The following is a 17,942-nucleotide window of genomic DNA, read 5'->3' on the forward strand; positions in this document are numbered from 1 at the left end:
TCTATGGACTGACATACATGCTACACTTGTATGTTTGCAAAAGCAAATGAAAATGTGTCAGCAGTCCGCAAGAGCAGTTTTACTGTTTCATGAATGGCTCCTCAACTGGATCTTTGTGCAAAGGATCATGCACGGCAGTAGCAAAAGCCCAAAGTGGAAATAAGCAAAAGAACTCTTTTTCCTGCCTGTGTATAAGGCTGGCCAGGGAATAACTGCACCTTGCTTTGGCTGGGTTGGGAGGGTTTGTTTTCTTATAAAGATGAGGATTCTGTTTCCAAAACTAACATTTTGTCCTGCAGTTTTTAGGCATTTGATTTGTTGGCACAATCAAATATTAGGTTAATGAAACTGAATATTCCTAGAGGTTTCACTTATTATGGAAACTTCCTTTTCCAGGGTGACTGAATTAACTGGATATGAGCCCCAAGATCTGATAGAAAAAACCCTCTACCACCATGTTCATGGCTGTGATGTGTTCCATTTACGATATGCTCATCATCTGCGTAAGTAAAAAGAATGCTAGACTGAAATTTATTAAGTAGAGTGAGAAGTTTTGCAGACAACAGGCAGTGTGCTGGAAAGTAAAGAAAGCTTTCCAAATCTTGACTGGAGCTAGATTTTCAAAAGTGCTTGGCTATCACTTCGGGAAACCATTAGTTCTGCAAATAAGGCAGATACTCAATGTGCTGTGCTTCATGAAAAAAACATATCTGGCCACTTTTATCTTTCTACTTAAAGGATCTAGGCTGTTTTGAAAATTTGGGCTTGATTCTGGGTGGTGAACTCTTGAAGGAAAAAAACCTTCAAGAGCAAGTGAGTGAGTGAGAGGGGAAAATCTGAACTTTACTAGCCTCTGTTGCTAAAAGAAAAATGATGCAACAGCTCCCCATTCCTCTGAAATATGTTAGTAATAATCATCCCATGTTTGAATTGAATGCAAACCCAAAAAATCCTTAGATGAATGTTCATTAATAGCATGTGGATGAGGTTTGGAGAATGGAGTGTCAGGAAAAAAATTACACATTTAATAATTCTTCATCTGCCAACAGAGACACTAATCATATCTTCAAACATCTGGATTTGGGAAGTAGTTCATTCAGTAGCACGTTAATTTGAGAAGCAAATTGAGGGAATAGCTGAACTCTGGATTTGGCTCAGTCTGTCACAGCCCATACGATGCAAAGATGACATCCAAAAACCAATGTCAGTGAATTTTTTTCCAGATTTCTCCTGTGGGCTGAAAGCAGCCAGAGTCAAATCCTTCTTAGGCTTCCTGAAGGAGAAAGTAGTCACTTCTTCACCTTAATATGTGCTGTTCTTGATGATCTGGAATATAAAGGAGGATGTAACTGTATTTGGCAAGTCAGTGCTGAAATTCCAAGTGCCGAATTCTGTTGATGGCAGTGTGTGCTACACCTGGGAAAGCAGAAACTAATCTTTACAGCAAGTTCAAATTTACCAAAACACCATTGAATTCTCTGGGCCATTGCAAACTAAAAGCTAGAATGACCAGGGTACTCGGTAATGTCCTGTTGGGGGCATCCTCTTTGTACTGTTAACATCTGCATTTGGATGTGACTGTTACCTGCATGAAACATCACTCGTTATTTTCACAAGACTATTTGAAATACCTGTGTCAACCAGGATAGAGATGATTCCATTATAGCCACAATCATCTCTGGAAAACAGTTTTCCATTTTAGAGCAGAGTGATGGATAATTCTGTTTGTGCAGTAGAAGACTTGTACTGTGGCTGCCAGTTTGATCTATGTATGACTGGAGTTTTAAGTAGAGACACATCATATTTACTGAATTAACACCCACACACCCATACAAGAAAAAAAAAACCCTCAACCAAAGAGAGTAACTAAAATAAGTTTTCTAGATACTGTATCTGAATTACAAAGATAAATTATTGTAAATTTTAAAAACAGAAGAAAAATGCAAGACACATGCATAGAAATTTATGAAAGTTTCAAAGCAAACAAATGCCAAGAAACAAAAAATAATGGCTAATGCTTGGGCAACAGTGGGAACAGTGCAGAATCACGGTCAGAATACCAAGTACTAGAAACGATTAAAACAGATCAGGAAGTGTACAAACTTCCTCTGGGGAGCACTGTTATAACTCCCCCACCATCCATCAGTAAATGTCTTAGGAACATGAACAGTAAAAGGTTGGCAGGTTTGACGTACCATTCTATAAAGCAATTCGATGATTAAGTGTCATCTGATGAAGAAATCTGGAGAGAAACATCTTACACCTAATAAGGGTATTAAGAAAAAAAGAAAAGGAAAAAAAAAAAGGCAACCCTAAACTAGGGTAACAAACTGCTTTTTCAAAGAGGAAAAAAAATTCCCAAACTGAAGACCTAAAGCAACTGAACTTTAAGTTAGGCAACACAGAGAACAAAACAAAGGAAACAGTGAGGGGAACAAGTTAGAAGGGATATAACAAGAACATCAGACTATGAGGAAAATGTAGATGTGAATATTTGCCCAAGGTGTGCTGCCCAAGGCAGCAAACAGGGTTTCCTGTTTTAAACATTTGATTAGCTTCCAGCTATATGAAAAAACTTCTGGCATTTGAACTAGTGTTATTTATTTCTACAGCACCACCAATATAGACAGTGTTTGCTCTGCAGCTAGGGAAATGCAGCCGCACAAATAATGAGTCCCTGCCTAAGGATCTTGCGTTCTAAAAGACGGGACAGAGGAAGCTGTTACAGTATGGACAAAATATTCCTCTGTTCCAGTACAGACCAAATATTTTTCTGGCCTCAGAGAAATCACTTCATTTGTACCATCGTCCCTCTATGAGGAGGATTTTGTGCATCCCACATATTGTGACATTATTGCTCTTCCCACATAAACTTTTACATGAGTTGCATCTCTGTGCCTTGGCAAGGCAAGCCCCAACCCCAGCTGATGTCATCACAAAACCATTCTGCTGCTTCCTGGAAGTCAACCTATGTATTTATAGAACCTATCTTACAGCATAGCACAATTTACACTCTGTCCATGGCATGGAGTCTACTTTTGCTCCCCCAGCAATGAAGCCTTCTGGCAGAGCTGCACTAGTTTTTAAGAGAGCAAAACAACTGTAGAGTCTGCTAGGGCACCATCCACTGACCACGCTGCTTGAGGGCTGGATCGATGACATACCCGGCTGTGTGCGCCAGGGAAGCTAAAACAATAACTGTTGCAAGTGAGGAACCAAGAAGTCCATTTCTCTTGGTGGTATCCTTAAATGCAGGCTAGGAACTCCCAGCCACATGCCTGTGAGCCTGCTGGAGCCTTTTAAAATAGCCATCTATGACAGACCAGAAGGACCAGCCCAGCCAGCCCAGTGCCTTTTTCAGCTTGCCTGCTAAACCAGGAGGGAACCACATCAGCGGAACACCCAGTTACAAATGGCACATCTAAGAGCCAAGGCTAAAGCCACCAAATCCTCCCCGTTTGATTGCAGTGGAGGCCACCAAGAAGTCTGAGCCTGCACAGATTGTCTTGGTAGTGGATTTACCTCACTCCCATTTCTGAGGTTTCCCAATCAGCATCAAACAGGGTAATTTAACACAGAGCCAAATGGAAATTGACCTCATTTACTGTATCGGAAGCACAGCTACTGTCCCCTGGCCAAGGTCAGACTTTCCCCAGATTGCTAAAAATGCAGGAGACATGGAGTCCTCCCCCGTCCCAGGAGAAATATTGGTTTATCCATATAATTAGGAAGGAAAGCTGAACACTGTAGTCCTCAGTGGTTTTCACATCTTTTAAAATACTGTCTTAACTGGAGAGCTAAAACAGTGATTTTAAAAAAAAAAATCAGTGAGAGAGAGAGAAAGTCAAAACTAGTCCCAAAGCACATGGAAGAACTCTGTTATAGCAAGCAATCCATTACACCATTGTTTTCTATTTCAGAAGACTGAGTAGCAAGGCATTTTGAATTCAGGGGAAACCTGACCATTAAACTAGCATGAAGACTTAGTTCTGACAAGCCTAGACCACATTACAGAAAATATCTGTTAGACGATCTAGGCCAAAACGTAAGCATCATTTCCTAGAACTGGACCGTTTGGACTATAGAACACCGAGAAACATAGTGATTCCATGGCATATAGGTGATTATTAACAAATATTTTTACAACAGACTTATTTAGCATTGTAACACCGAATCTTTGAGTAGCAGCTACTTTGGAGCAATATATTGCACTTAAAGAGTACATGTGCCTTTGTGTTTTGTAGGTGCGTTTACATACTTACACACATATTCCTCATGATTTTCTTAAATAACTGTAGATATCCAAATCTCCACCCCATAGAGTGTTCTATGTAGAAATGTAGGGAGGAAAAAGGCCATCAGCAAGTATGAGGCAAAAAGCTGGTATCTAAGAAAGACTTCAAACTCTAAATAGGAGTGGCTTGGTGTCAGCAAGGATGGGGTTTTGAATGTCCTGCAAGATGTTGTTCATCTTGCTGCTTTCTGAACAAATGGATACCACATCTAGTAATGGAAGGAGAACTGACACTTCCAGAAAGACCTGTCTATAGTCATTTTGTAAGAGCCTGATTTTCTTAGGGAGATTAACTGGATTTGAAGAAATGTTTAAATGTGTTGTGGCATGTGCAGATGGATAGGAAAGTAAGAAGTCCAGGGAGATTACCTATATGCTACAGACTTAGAGGACCTTTCAGCAAGAACAAGAACTCTTGCTCTTCTATTTCTGTCAGTGTTACATTGGGCTATTCACATTATTTGGATTATGGCGGTCTCTGATTACTATTGAAATTACAAACCCCTACTCCCCCAAGTAACAACTGAACAAAAAAAGCCAACCCCAGAGATGACTGGTAGCCATATAATTGTTTATCAAACAGTAAACAAACCCCCAAAGGTTATGCACCCTTTAGTTCCCAATTTAACATTGGATGCCCTCCCTGTCAGAAAAATCTTCTACGCTCACTAATTATAAGGCCATATATTTTCATTTCAAGTGATCATTTGCTCTACTAGAGTTGGCTGAAAGGGAAAGCTGTTGTTCAATTTCCTCATTATGTATCTGCTTCTGCACCAAGCATGTACAATGACAGAACAAAATTACAGTGAGCTTTGCTACTAAGTTCAGTCTAGTAGAAGTCCTACATTTGCAAGCAGTAATTCCATTTCTTAATCATGTATTATATAAAGGAATTGGTGTTACTGATTACATTTTTTGGACACAGTTTGTGTAAAAAGCTCAGTCACTTATTTCCTAATTTAAAATAGATAACTGATTGTACAGAAGAGTAAGAAGATGGAGTTTCCTGGAGGAATGCTCCAGGGTCACACAAGAGAACCACCTTTGAAGGCTGGGAATTATCTTCTAGTGAATCATTAGATAAATGCTTGGCACTAAACCAGAAATATTTGTGGCTAGGTTAAATATTTAGAGATGCTGCACAACCCCTATTACAGCATAGCCTTATGTCAAAACTTCTTTGTTCACAGAGAATCCAAACTGGTGTATAGAGGATTCAATTTCTAGTGAAATCTGTCAGATGACTGATTCATGTCTCTGGCCTTGTCTTTATTTGTGTGCTTAAGAACGAAATGGCATTTTAATTTTTCCCTTTTAAATCAACCTTCAAAATGTAGACCGTAAAATACATTGCAAAATACACAATAATCTTTCAAACTATGAGTGACAAAAGTGTTTCCAAATATACTGGAAAAATTCAAGCTAGTTGTGTCTGCTTCAAAATACTTTTGCTGCCTCTCACTTTTCTTTTTCAGTTAGAAGATTAGAAACACTAAGTGGTTTTGCAGAATGTAAGCATAAGAGAGCAGGGTGAACGGGAAAAGAAGACAAACCTTAATAGTATGCAACATACTATTTGTAAATAATGTGACCTCGTGAAACTATGTGAAGGGGCAGGACAGATACCTTTGCAGGGGAGCTATTTAAAGTTTGGTGGGAGAAGGAGGTTTAAGGGTGGGGGAGGAGGGAGAAAAGTCCCTGCCTTGCAAATAGACCTCTCCAGGAAGTGGTCACAAGTCCAAGCAATGTGAAATGCTTTTTTGTATTGTATTCACAGTGTTGGTGAAAGGCCAAGTCACAACCAAGTACTATCGACTACTGTCCAAGCATGGAGGCTGGGTTTGGGTACAGAGCTACGCTACTATTGTGCATAACAGCCGTTCATCACGGCCTCACTGCATAGTGAGTGTCAATTATGTCCTTACGTAAGTCAAAATACTTTGTACCATTACGTGTTATCAGTAATTGATTCATTACTAATTAAATCATTTAAGTTTGCTTTACTTGTGTCTTCCAGTATCACTCTGTGCTTGCACATTACAGACACTTTTCTGTCCTCATATCCTCCCTCTTCTACTTACATTGAGCTAAAAAGAGCTAGTATTCCTGATGATTACCTCATACACCATATGTAGCCATTTGCATTAGACCTGGACCCCAGTTCTGTAATTAGCATCAGAACTGTGCTGGGGCTGTCCAGACACAGTTGAAAGCTGCTGCTACCCATCAGAGGTCACAGTGTCAGTTTGCGAGACAGAGACAATGGTAGGAAGCGTTACTCCTTTCAGGGACAGGCGAATCACCAGGGATTCCTGTACTTGCCTTGGGTTGCACAGATACTCAGGGCAAAACTACATTCTCACAGTGGCAAGTAGCTCCCACTGAGCTGGTGAATGTACAGCGGTTTGGACCTGCCATTTATGAATTCTGGTTCCAGTCACGAAGGTGTTACAAAATTCCTATCTTGACATAACGCTGAGAGAGACAGAAATCTATATTGGTAAGAGGGATAAGTACTAGTGAAACAGACTATGACTGAAGAGACTATCTATGGGGGAAAAGAGAAAAAAAAAAAGGATAGTAGGCACCCCTTATGATGAATAGTGTAAAAAAGCAGTGAACTATACACTCTTTTCTTTTGTCTAGACTGGTCCATTTCTTATCCAGCTTGAAAGTAAGATGTGTTTGCATGACGTGTGTGGTAGGATCGTGTGTGTTTGCATATTACAATGTTGTCTCTGATACCTGACTTTGGGGAGTTAAAGTGTATGAGTTGAGAAACTATGGAGTGTTTTCTTAAACTACCTGAAGTAGGTACTCAGTCCTAGACACACTGGCCAACACCTCATTCCTGTACAGATGTGAGAGCCAGCAGCATGAGGGAAAGACTCAGCCCTGCAATCTGCTTGAGTCCCTTGAGCTGGGGCAAGTGATTTGAGTAAAAAGGAGGAAACTGTGCCAGGGATATATAACAGCCTATTCTTGAGTTGAATCTACTTCCTGGTTATTCACCACCAAAAAGTGATGGAAATGAGTTCTAGGTAGGAATTAGGAGAGAAGTAGATTTTTTTTCTAGTTATTCTTTCAAAAATATGCACCACTGTTGCAACTGACAAAACTAGGGGACACCATTTAATCCTCAGAACTGTAAAAATTAATGTTTCAAAATATGATCCACAGTCCGTTTTTAGCGTGTTTTAGAGGTTTTTAGCCTGTTTTATACAAAAATCTGCCCTGCCTGTGAGGCAGATAAAACTGAATAGAACAGAGCAGAAATGAAAGTCTAGAGATTGTCAGAAAAACAACATTGCGGCTTCTGTGGTCTACTTACAAGCACATTGCGCTGACAAAAAAGGAACATCATTGCTTTTTCCTTTTCTTGGGGTTAATTGGGAGAGCCAAGGCAGAGACCAATTCCTGACTGAGAAGGAGGCAGATGAATTGAGCTGTGTCTTTCTGTCAGCTGACATGGCTGTGATTCCAAACTGCAGGGTGCCATGGATGGCTGAGAAGAAGTTGGCACAGCTTAGATTCAGAGAGTGGGCTTATTTAGTACAAAGATGTTAACGTGGTTCCCAGTGGAATGTTTGTGATAAACTTGCGTGGGGATGGGGTCAGACCATAAAATCCGCTGCCTGCTGACATCCCCAGACTCGCACTGCAGAGTCAGTGAAAATCCTGGAAGAATGAAAATGAAAACATTGTGAAAACTAACACCTATTTTCAAAGGAGCTATTTTGGATTTGTGTGGTATGTTTGAGTATGTAATATATTGGACTGTCTTTTGCAGAGATATTGAGTATAAGGAACTTCAGTTGTCACTGGACCAGGTTACCATTTCTAAGTCACAGTTTTCATGCAGAAACTCAGTATCTACCTCGCAGGAAACAAGGAAAATGGTAAAACCCAAAAGTAATAAAATGAAGGCAAAACTCCGAACAACGCCTTACCCACAACAGGTAACATTTGCAGCAATATTTACTCACCAGTTATTGTGGTAGAGTGCTTGGAACAGAGTAGAGATCATCCAGAACTGAACTTACTGTAAAACCAACTATAGTGTGCTCTGCCACAGGAACTCCTTTGTAGGCCAGAATACAACTGGACCCTCTTGTTCGTGGGGTGGACAGCACAAGTAGTACAAACCAACTCCGGCAAGTGATGCAAATGCAAAAACTTTTGGATTTGGAGTATGTTTAGTACTTCAAAGACAATGTGCTTTCTTGGTAAAAAGAAGAAAAATATGTACTAAAGATTAGCTGTGTTGTGAAAATTTGCGCTGGTGCAGAATGCACCTCATTCACTGTTGATATTCAGAGTTCTTAATGTCACATAGATATTAGCAGTTTCCTTATGCCAGAGAATGCATCACAAGAATTAATCCTAGCAAACAGAGCACTGGAGCGGGATTTAGAATATCTCTCACTGTCACTGGGTGAGCTAGAACCAGATGTGAAAGTAAACAATGGAGATTGTCCATAAAACCAGGTTGGTGAGACTGACACCCACCATGTGCCATTCTGAGACTTTGCAATGAATATTGCTGGAAGGAGCAACTATTAGCTTAAAACAGCAGTGAATGCAGCTAGCGTTCACAACAGTGAGAGCGCAAAAAACATTTGGAGTCTGGAGAGGAGAGTGGGAGAGAGTGGGAAGAGAAAATCAGTGTGATAGAAGATTTTGTGTTCCTACCGTTCTAAAGCCTGACATGCCAACATATGCAAAATCATATTCATGATCTTCTAGTCCTTTTATCAGTGACTTCCAGTGCTTTGCAACAAAATTCTGCCCTCTGGTATTTTCTAGCTAAAATCCAACAGGCAAAATTATCAAATAAACCCCTAACATTAGGATGACAAAATGATTTTTCGTTTGCATGTTAAGTGAAGGTAAAGTTATTGTGAAGACAAGGATCTTGAAATGCTAGTCCCTTTAGCCAGTGAGGTTGCAGTTCAAAGACGTCCAGCTTTGGGCTCATTACGTGGTCTCATATAAAAATTAGTCATTTAACTCTCTTCCCCTCTTTTCTTTTTCTTTCCCCCAGCAATACAGCTCATTCCAGACAGACAAACTGGAATGCAGCCAGGTGGGAAACTGGCGATCCAGCCCCGCAGTGAACGCTGCCACCATTCAAGAACAAAACTTCCATTCAGAAAACAGTGAACTTTTATATGCCCCGTCATATAGCTTGCCTTTTTCTTACCATTATGGACACTTCCCTGTAGATTCTCATGTCTTCAGTAGCAAAAAGCAAATGCTGCCCTCAAAGTTTGGGCAGTCTCAAGGAGCACCTTGTGAAGTGGCTCGATTTTTCTTGAGTACGCTGCAGACAAATGGAGAATGCCAGTGGCATTATGCCAACTCCTTGGTACCCAACAGCCAGTCACCATCCAAAAATCTTCCTGATCAGCCAGTGAACATCATCCGACATAATCTTGCACAGAGTTATGAAGGTGGGTGTCACTTTAAAAAAAGAAACAAAGAAAAGCAAAGCTGTGGGGTGTCTGGGAAAGATTTGTAATTGTAGTTTGAAAACAGGAAGTACAAAGTGTTTAGGAAACACAGAAAATCAGAAACAGTGAAGTGTAATGACTGTTATGCTTACAGTGTTTACATGCTCATCCCTCTTCACATTACCATAAGCACTTGATTAGGAATATTATCAAAGTATCAGTTACAAAAATGTATTCACCATAATCACTTTTAGAACAGGACAGAGCTACCACCTCCTTTAGTACTGGCACAGTTTACCTTCGTGTTTTGCACTGAGTTGTTTAGCGGAATTCCTCAGGTAAGTCATTGCTGAAGTCAGAGAGAAACAAATGTACTTCAGCCCACATACAGAAATTAAAATAAATATGATCTAATCCATAAAAATTGAAGGTTGTCCTTTCTGAGTATGAAGCCATTCTAAATGACTTTACCTTACAGTGAATGAGTAAATGAAATGCACTGTCTTCTGCTTTATTTAAAAATGTCTTCAGTGCTCCTCCCCAATCAACGGCATCATCTCTATAAAGATGGTGAGCTTAAATATTTGAAGGAAGCACTGAAGACATTGACTTCTCTGAGGTGGCAACCTGTAAGAAATAACCTTGCAAACCTATAAAGTAACTAAATGTGAACAAGCTCAAGACACACTAATCCTTAGATCTCACATGCATTACATCTATCTGCATACACCATTTTGATGAGTTAATCACTGATGAGGACTGACTGGTTGACATACTGTTATAAAGTTAGATGGAAATACTCCTTTCTTATAGCTTCATAAAGGATGAGACAGAGGAAGCAGTAGTGGAAATTTAAAATAAAAAAGCTTGAAAAGACAGGCTCAAGGTTCTTGAGTACACCAGAAAAAAGCATTTATTCACTTCGGGACATGACATTAGACATCCTAGATCTGAAGGGAACACCTGCAGATGTTAAAAGCTGAGCTTGCTACATCAGACAGAAGACGGACCCAGTCATTGAATGTGTCTTCCACAGAGGAGCAAATAACTTCTGCCCAGGGTTTTGTCCTTCACAGGACCGTTTGACCTCACCTAGCTGATTACCTCACCTAGCTGACTGTAGCATTTTATTTTACTGTTCTGTGTTTAGGTTGAAAATGAACAAGACTGAAAGTCTTCTTACAGCCTAGTTCAGGTTAAATGCTTTTTCTGAGCTCATGCTCCTCTAATGTGCTGGTTTCCTTTTGTTGCTGTGGTGGACTGGGTGTGAAAACGAGTAGCTTTAGACCAACAATAAGAAATGGGTTTGTCCTTTCTAAAGACGCTGTATCTTTGTGGAAAAGAAAAAAATGCTACATGTTTTGAGGATAAGTATAAGGATTGAAGTAAATCCTGCAGATCCCCAGTAGGTCTGCAGGAACAAAGCTATTCTAGGTGTACAGAAGTCAGCCCAGCTTTTCTTCTCTGCTTCCAGACTAACAGATGCTGTGAGACTGACTGAGAAAGTAGATCTACCCCTTGCTGGTCAGAGGGTGCCGTCAGATAGACTGAGAATGGATGTGGAAAGAACAGCCTGTTCAGAGAACAGTCTGTAAAATTGATCGTGGCCATAACATTTGCCAGAAAAGCCCAGTGAGCATAGCAGCAGACAAACAATTTACCATCGGTCGGTTGATATGGGCAGATAACTCCTAGTAAATATATTGTCAGAAGGACTTCACAGCAATACTGTTAAATATGTTAGGGGGGAAAAATCCCAACAAAAAACTGCAAGCAACTGCTGATATTTTTCAATTTCATCATGCATGCATACCTTCACCACTTCCTCATGAACAGGAAAACGGAGATGTGGTACCAGCGGTTCTTACTTCTGGTTCTACTTCTACTTAAGGTTTTGTTGCTTAAGTTGGAATATGTGGGTTCTCTTTTGAACACAGATGTATTTTAATGGTTGTTTAGCTATTGAGCATTTGATGAAAACTGACTTGGTACAATTAATTCTCTGCAAAAGCACTTAGAATTGTACTATTTAAGAAGGAAAAAAAGAATCTGGTCAAACTCAGCCCCGGTCAGAGATCATTGCTTGAGTTCACACACAGTGTTGTAAAAGGGGAAAGAAAAACAGAGCCTCCACTGCAAAGAGTCTTTATATCCAATTGTTCCAGAGTTTGTTTCCTCCTGAGGTAGAATTAGCCCTATTGTACTTTTGCTGAGGCTGGTGGCAGAAGAGAAATCTGAACCTTTGGAGGCAACTTTTTGTTTGAATTGAAAGGGGCATCTGATCTTCCTTACATTGTCAACTGCTAATTTTTCCAGCGGTTCACTGCAAAACTGACAGCCAGTAAGCTTCAAAGCAGAGAGGATCTGCTTAGCGTCATTATCTTCAATCCAAAGGCAATGCCAAATATGACATCTGGCAACCGGGTTGGATGCAAGGGCTATTCCACATCACATCCATAGAAGCATCTGCCAAAAATGCCGTAGGCCAGAGACATTTTTCTCTATGGAAAATAGCTTCTTTTGGAGAGATCAGAGATTTTAAGATGATCATGCCAAGCCATCAAAGCTCTGGAAAAGCACGTAGCAGATAAAACTGCCTGCAAATCAGATGCTGCTGCCTCAGAATCTGGTTTTGAAGCCTCTTCCACTTTTTTCCAGCTGGCCGAGTCATCAGAAAAGATATTCACTGCAGAGAAGGCAACAATATTCTTAGCCAGGGAAGTTTCCTTTGTACGCTCAAATGAATACATCACTACTGTAGGTACCACAGTACCCACTTCTCTGTAAGTTATGCTGTTGGCCAGTTTGTACAATCTCTGTGAAGCTTAGCGCCACTAGTCATGCCAAAACTCAGGAAATGATGAATACTAAGAAAACCTATGGAAAAACTTTGGTCTATCTTCCTTCCCCAAATCAACACCCCAGGTTTAGCCTGTGACTACTGGAAGAAACAAACATCGTCTTTGAAAAGGGTATTCCACTGGAGACAAAGAGGTCTTGCAGATCATGTTTTCTTACTATTGTTTTTGGAGGGAGAATAATGGAGAACATAGTAATTACAACATCAGCCCACACATCAGATGATTTGCAATTAGGGTTCAGACCAGGACACAGCAGAGATATTGAGCTAATCTAAAAAATGTCTTCTTCATGGGCACGGACATTATTAAGACCTGTTGTATCTTTGCCTTGTTTGACACAGAGGAATACCAGCATGCCTTTGTGACCCAGGAGAGAGTGACCTGAGCAGTACAGCAGCCCCACTCATTGGTCTTCAGCAAAACTCAGAGCGATTGAGTAATTGCTCCTCTTCTCTGAAAGGCCTCTTGTACAAAGGGTTAGGAAACATACTGGAACACCATAGGCTATGTGTCAACATTCAAGTGGTGGCATATTGTCTTTTCAAAACATATAGTAACTGTCGGAAGTACACTCTTCTGGGATTAGTGTAGATCAGAAAGCTCAAGAAAAACTATGCAAGACAAAGCATGCATGCAGACGGGGCTTCAACTGTGTCCTAAAAACAGACAAGGTTTTTCACGTACAGGATGCAAGACTCAGCTGTTAAAGACTGTATACCTTTTGCATGAAGATCAATGCTGATCACCAGTCTTTCTTTGCTTTAACCTGGTCCCAAGATGCCTTTCTTTCATTTTTACTGGAATAGACAGGGGCAGTGAGAGAACAAGGACCAGCTCTATCTGTTAAGGTCTTGGTACAGAAAGGCACATTTGTGAATGAAATACCTTTTCTGCAAGCATCTTTCTCCATTGAACACCATCTGATCTTTGTATTACTGAAAGGTGAGGAGGGAATGCTCCTCACTGCAGCACTATGTTTGACAGGCAAAAGACTGCTCCAGTATACTTTAACTATGAATAGACATGACATGTTTTAAACAAAGACCGACACCTGCTAGAGTCGCCTTCCTGTTCCCACTTGGATGGTTGTATGCTAAAATATGAGCAGGCTTCCAGGTGATGGGGGTCTTATCTCCAGGTTCTCCCTCAACTTGCCCAAGCTGCACCCTGTACGCCAGCAGGAAAGCGGAGCTACTTGGCAAGAATTAACCGAGCCATGATGCCTGAAGGACGGAGTTCAGTTGCAGTTGTCGGCTGCTATGAACAGAGGCAGTATAAGTATGAAGGGCCTTCTAGAAAGCTGCTGTCACTCTGGTATGATATACAACCTCAGATGTGCCGTCTGTCTATCTCATCTGGCATAGCTGAGTTGCTCTGGCGGAAGAGTGGTCCGGAAAGCATCCCGAATTAATGTGCTGGCTTCAACAATGGTAAAGCGTTTCCAGGGCTGGAGAAGTGCAGAATGCATGGGATACTCAAGCACCTGCTGAGGCAGGTACTCCAGCAACTGCCCACATGCCTGATGGGTGGAAGCAGTCCTGGGGTGCTGCCCTTCTATAGCAATACAAAGCAGCTGGTCAGCTTTCCATTAACTTCTGTGTGAAAAGCTCCCCAGGAGGATTCTGTCCCAGGGCATCCTTGGGTTTTTGTCTGCAAAGGAAGACAAAAGTAGGTCTAAGCCTAGCTCCGGTAACTGTTCTGAATGTGAGCGGACAAAAACGACTGTGCTCTGTTGCACTGCAGACACGACTTGCCTGACTGTCTGGCCTAACTCCACGAATGTGCTGACAACTTTAATGAAAGCCTGCAAACAATTAACCAGACGCTTACCTTCTTCCTCAACAAAAGAGACAAAAACCATGCTTGAGAAACAGGACAGAACAAAATGGATAATATCCTGTACATCTCCCAAGTATGCAAATTACTTCTTGGTATCAAGAAGGCAGCCATCAGCCCAGCAGCATTTGAGATTACAAAAATGAAGATAACAAGACAGGGGCCAACTGGTTGCTGTGATGCTTCAATTTCTTACAGGCGTGGGCTCTAAAAATGGAAAAAGACAATCTTTTGTGCAGAGATTAGAGTAGAGCCATAAAGTAACAATACTCCAAGCTGCAGTCAGAGAACAAACGCATCACTCGCATGGATGTCTCAAGTGGGAAAAACACTAAAGCCAGTATACCAGATTAGTTAAACCATAGTAGTTATATGTCAGTAGCTCTCTGCATGTGTACTTACTTCATAGTAAAAATGCCAAACGTGGAGTTAAAATTATAGTAGTATAATTACCCCGGTAAAATTTCTAAGTTATACTCAAGCATGTGGCTCAATCCCTGTTTTGATCTGTGATCTAAGAGGGCCATTTTTCAACTGCTGATGAGAATTCAGTTTACTTAGGCCTGCATATACTTCTTGCTTCAAAATATATACATGGAAATTAAAAAGAATAACTTGAAAGGTTGTTGTTTCTAGGAGGGTGGTGGGTTGATCAAGAAGAAATTGGATCCAGATTCCTGTTTAAATTCTGGTGTTAATTATGTGGTGCAACTCCCTCTGAAATTAATGAAACTCTGCATATAAAAAAAGGTACAATTGAGCTATTTCTGCTTCCTCTGTTATACATGAAGGCTTTGCCAGTCTACTATAGCACAGGGATTATTTAATTATTAGAGGGTACAGTTACATCAGCAACCACTATAGGAGAGTCCACTCCAAAACTTTTAAGATGTTGAATGAAATTTTTAGCAAAACAGAAAATCCTTTTTACAAAAGGCACTTAGGTGCCCAGGGCTTTCAGTGAGCATAACACAAAATAGAGTTTAGGTTTAATTTGAGAAATTTGCCAAGCGCCTCATTTAACCTTTAACAGAAAACTTTCAAGTATGCCTTGGAGGAGGAGTATAACTGTCAAACTGTTCAAACAAGACAGTGCAAAAAAATTAGTACTCGCCTAATTTTAGCCATACTATATAGGAGTAAACCAGTGGCTTTTTCTTTTACCATTTGTAGACAGGAGTGTACAAAAAGGAAAAGCTGTGTAAGCCAAGCAGAAAAGGATAAAAACAATTCAAATTGATTCAAGAGTTCAGCTACCATGCACAAACTTAAGAGAAAACTAAGATTACTCAATATATTTTAGAGGAAGAGCCTGAATAGAGATCCTAGGTTCATACTCTCTTGAAAATTTAAGAACCCAGCTTCTGATTTTCCATGCATGCCCAGTTTAGCACTGGCACATTCAAACAAACATTGTCAGTGTATGCTGTAAATTACATTTATATTACACATACAGCTTTATTACATGATAGCACCGTAAAAGCAGAGATACAGCATTAATCAAGAAGTATTTATGTTGCTTTTCAATAGATGCTTTTAATAGCTGATGCTGGTTTTTCAAAGAGAAAAAGCAAAGCCTTTAACGTGACACAATTTAGATATTACATATATCACAAATAGATATCACAAATTAGGTACTGACACCTCAGCACTTACACAGTCTATTCTTTCCTTACAAGGGCAAGTGTCCAATACACTTCCACAGTGACAGGAAGAATAAATTCTGTTTTACTCTAGTCACTGAATCACTGACATGTAATAAATGTTATCCATCCTTTGGTAAATCATTTGATAAATCTCTGAAAAGAGCTTACTTAAGGTCAAAGCTTTTGATAGCAGGTCACATTTCCAAATACTTCTTTGCTTTAATTTCCCCGATTTAACCATATTAATAATGACAACGATTTGTAATTATTCTGTCAAATAAACAAATGGGCATTTCACTTGGAAAGCCTTTTCAGAATTGTTCAACACTGTTGGCTCTTCTGAACGGGTGGGGTTTTTTTCTTTACTTTTCAGCACTGTCTTAGAGAGACCTATCCAAAGCCACTGAGGCAAATGGGAATGCCTCTGAGGCCTTCACTGGGACTTGGATCTGGCCCAAACCAAATGGGTAGTAACGTTCAGTCATAAAAAGTGTTAGAGTCTATCTATTACATGAGCTCATTGTCAGTAATTAACGTGTTTTCTCTTTCCTGCAAGTGCCCATATCAAACAGAAGATACAGCCAAGATGCTCTATCTGACAACTTTACAAGCTGCACAGCACCCATGCCAGGCAGCAGATATAAAGAAGAGATTTATGATTCTGGCATCATGAAACCCAACAAAATAGAAACCAGGATTCAGTCATCTCACCACCTCATTAAAGAAGAAAACAAGTTAGCTTTTAACAGAGACCTACAAGAAAAAGTGAGCATTAATGAAAGTTCTTTTTCAAACTCAATAGCTAACTCCTTGTTGCCAAAATCGGAATGTTTCCAGTCTAAAGCTATAGGACAATTAAGTCATCTCCTGCCAATGCCCTCAGTATATGAGCAAACAAGAAGGATTTGTATGAAAGAACCCAAATATGGGCATATTAGTCACCATGCTACAAATCTCGATGAACTGGACAGCGATGAGAGAATGACTGTAAAGCTTGATCATGACTCCGAAAGCGAACGCGTGATGGATGTGAGACCCTCTGGACAAGTTCCATTTGTGCTTCTAAATTATCACCATGTTTTAGCCAAACACGGTACATTTCAAACTTCATCATGTACAGCAACAGGACATGTAGGAGAAAATTATGGATACAATTCCGAAGAAGTAAATACCTTTATTTACAAAAACCAAAGCCCCTCATCAGCTTCTTCTCCAGAAACCCACAAGGAATCTGCACTACCCCATTATATTGGAACTTCTGTAATAATAGCCAATGGAAGGTGACAGTAATAGAGGGGTATTTACATTTAATTAAGAAGCCAAACTGTAATGATTTGCAAAAAGCATGAGAAAACATGGTTACATTTACTGAGCATAGCTGAAGGTCAATGAGGGACAGACTCGTGTATTCCTGGCAAGCCACATATAACAGCACCTTCAAGGTCAGGAAAAAAACCTACATCTCGCTTCAGCGCTTCATCGTCACAGATCAAGCTCTGGTGCCAGTGAGAAGACATGTTACAGATCTTATTTTTGTTATTTTATAGTGTGCAACAGAATGAAATGATAGGTGTTATATGCAGAGATTTATATGAAGAACATTTTTTCCTTAACCCCCCCCTTCTCAAAATACATTCAAGATTTTTTTTATCATCATTATAAACTATACACTCTAGTTTAGCAATTTTGGACAAACTGTGTGAAACCTCACATCAACTCTCCACCCACGTGTTAAACATCCCGACAAATGAACTTTGTTTAAAGAGTGGTGATTTTTAGGATCCCTAATACAGCTGTACTAACTAAACAGAACTCGGTTTGGAAAAAGCTTATTTATTCATTTTCCAAA

General features: G+C 40.1%; 1 protein-coding gene across 1 annotated transcript in view; it reads left to right on the forward strand.

Annotated features, from left to right (window-relative positions):
- SIM2 (SIM bHLH transcription factor 2) overlaps positions 1-17,377 on the forward strand; it is a 58,817-nt gene extending 41,440 nt beyond the window's left edge. The window contains exons 6-10 of the mRNA XM_009640988.1: positions 397-503; positions 6,075-6,222; positions 8,088-8,256; positions 9,342-9,750; positions 16,650-17,377. Of these exons, the coding sequence (XP_009639283.1) occupies positions 397-503; positions 6,075-6,222; positions 8,088-8,256; positions 9,342-9,750; positions 16,650-17,377 (1,561 nt within the window). The remainder of the gene's footprint in view (positions 1-396; positions 504-6,074; positions 6,223-8,087; positions 8,257-9,341; positions 9,751-16,649) is intronic.
- Positions 17,378-17,942: the final 565 nt, after the last annotated feature.

This window comes from Egretta garzetta, unplaced genomic scaffold (genome assembly GCF_000687185.1).
Source record: "Egretta garzetta isolate BGI_Z169 unplaced genomic scaffold, ASM68718v1 scaffold45, whole genome shotgun sequence".
In the NCBI taxonomy this organism is placed as follows: domain Eukaryota; kingdom Metazoa; phylum Chordata; class Aves; order Pelecaniformes; family Ardeidae; genus Egretta; species Egretta garzetta.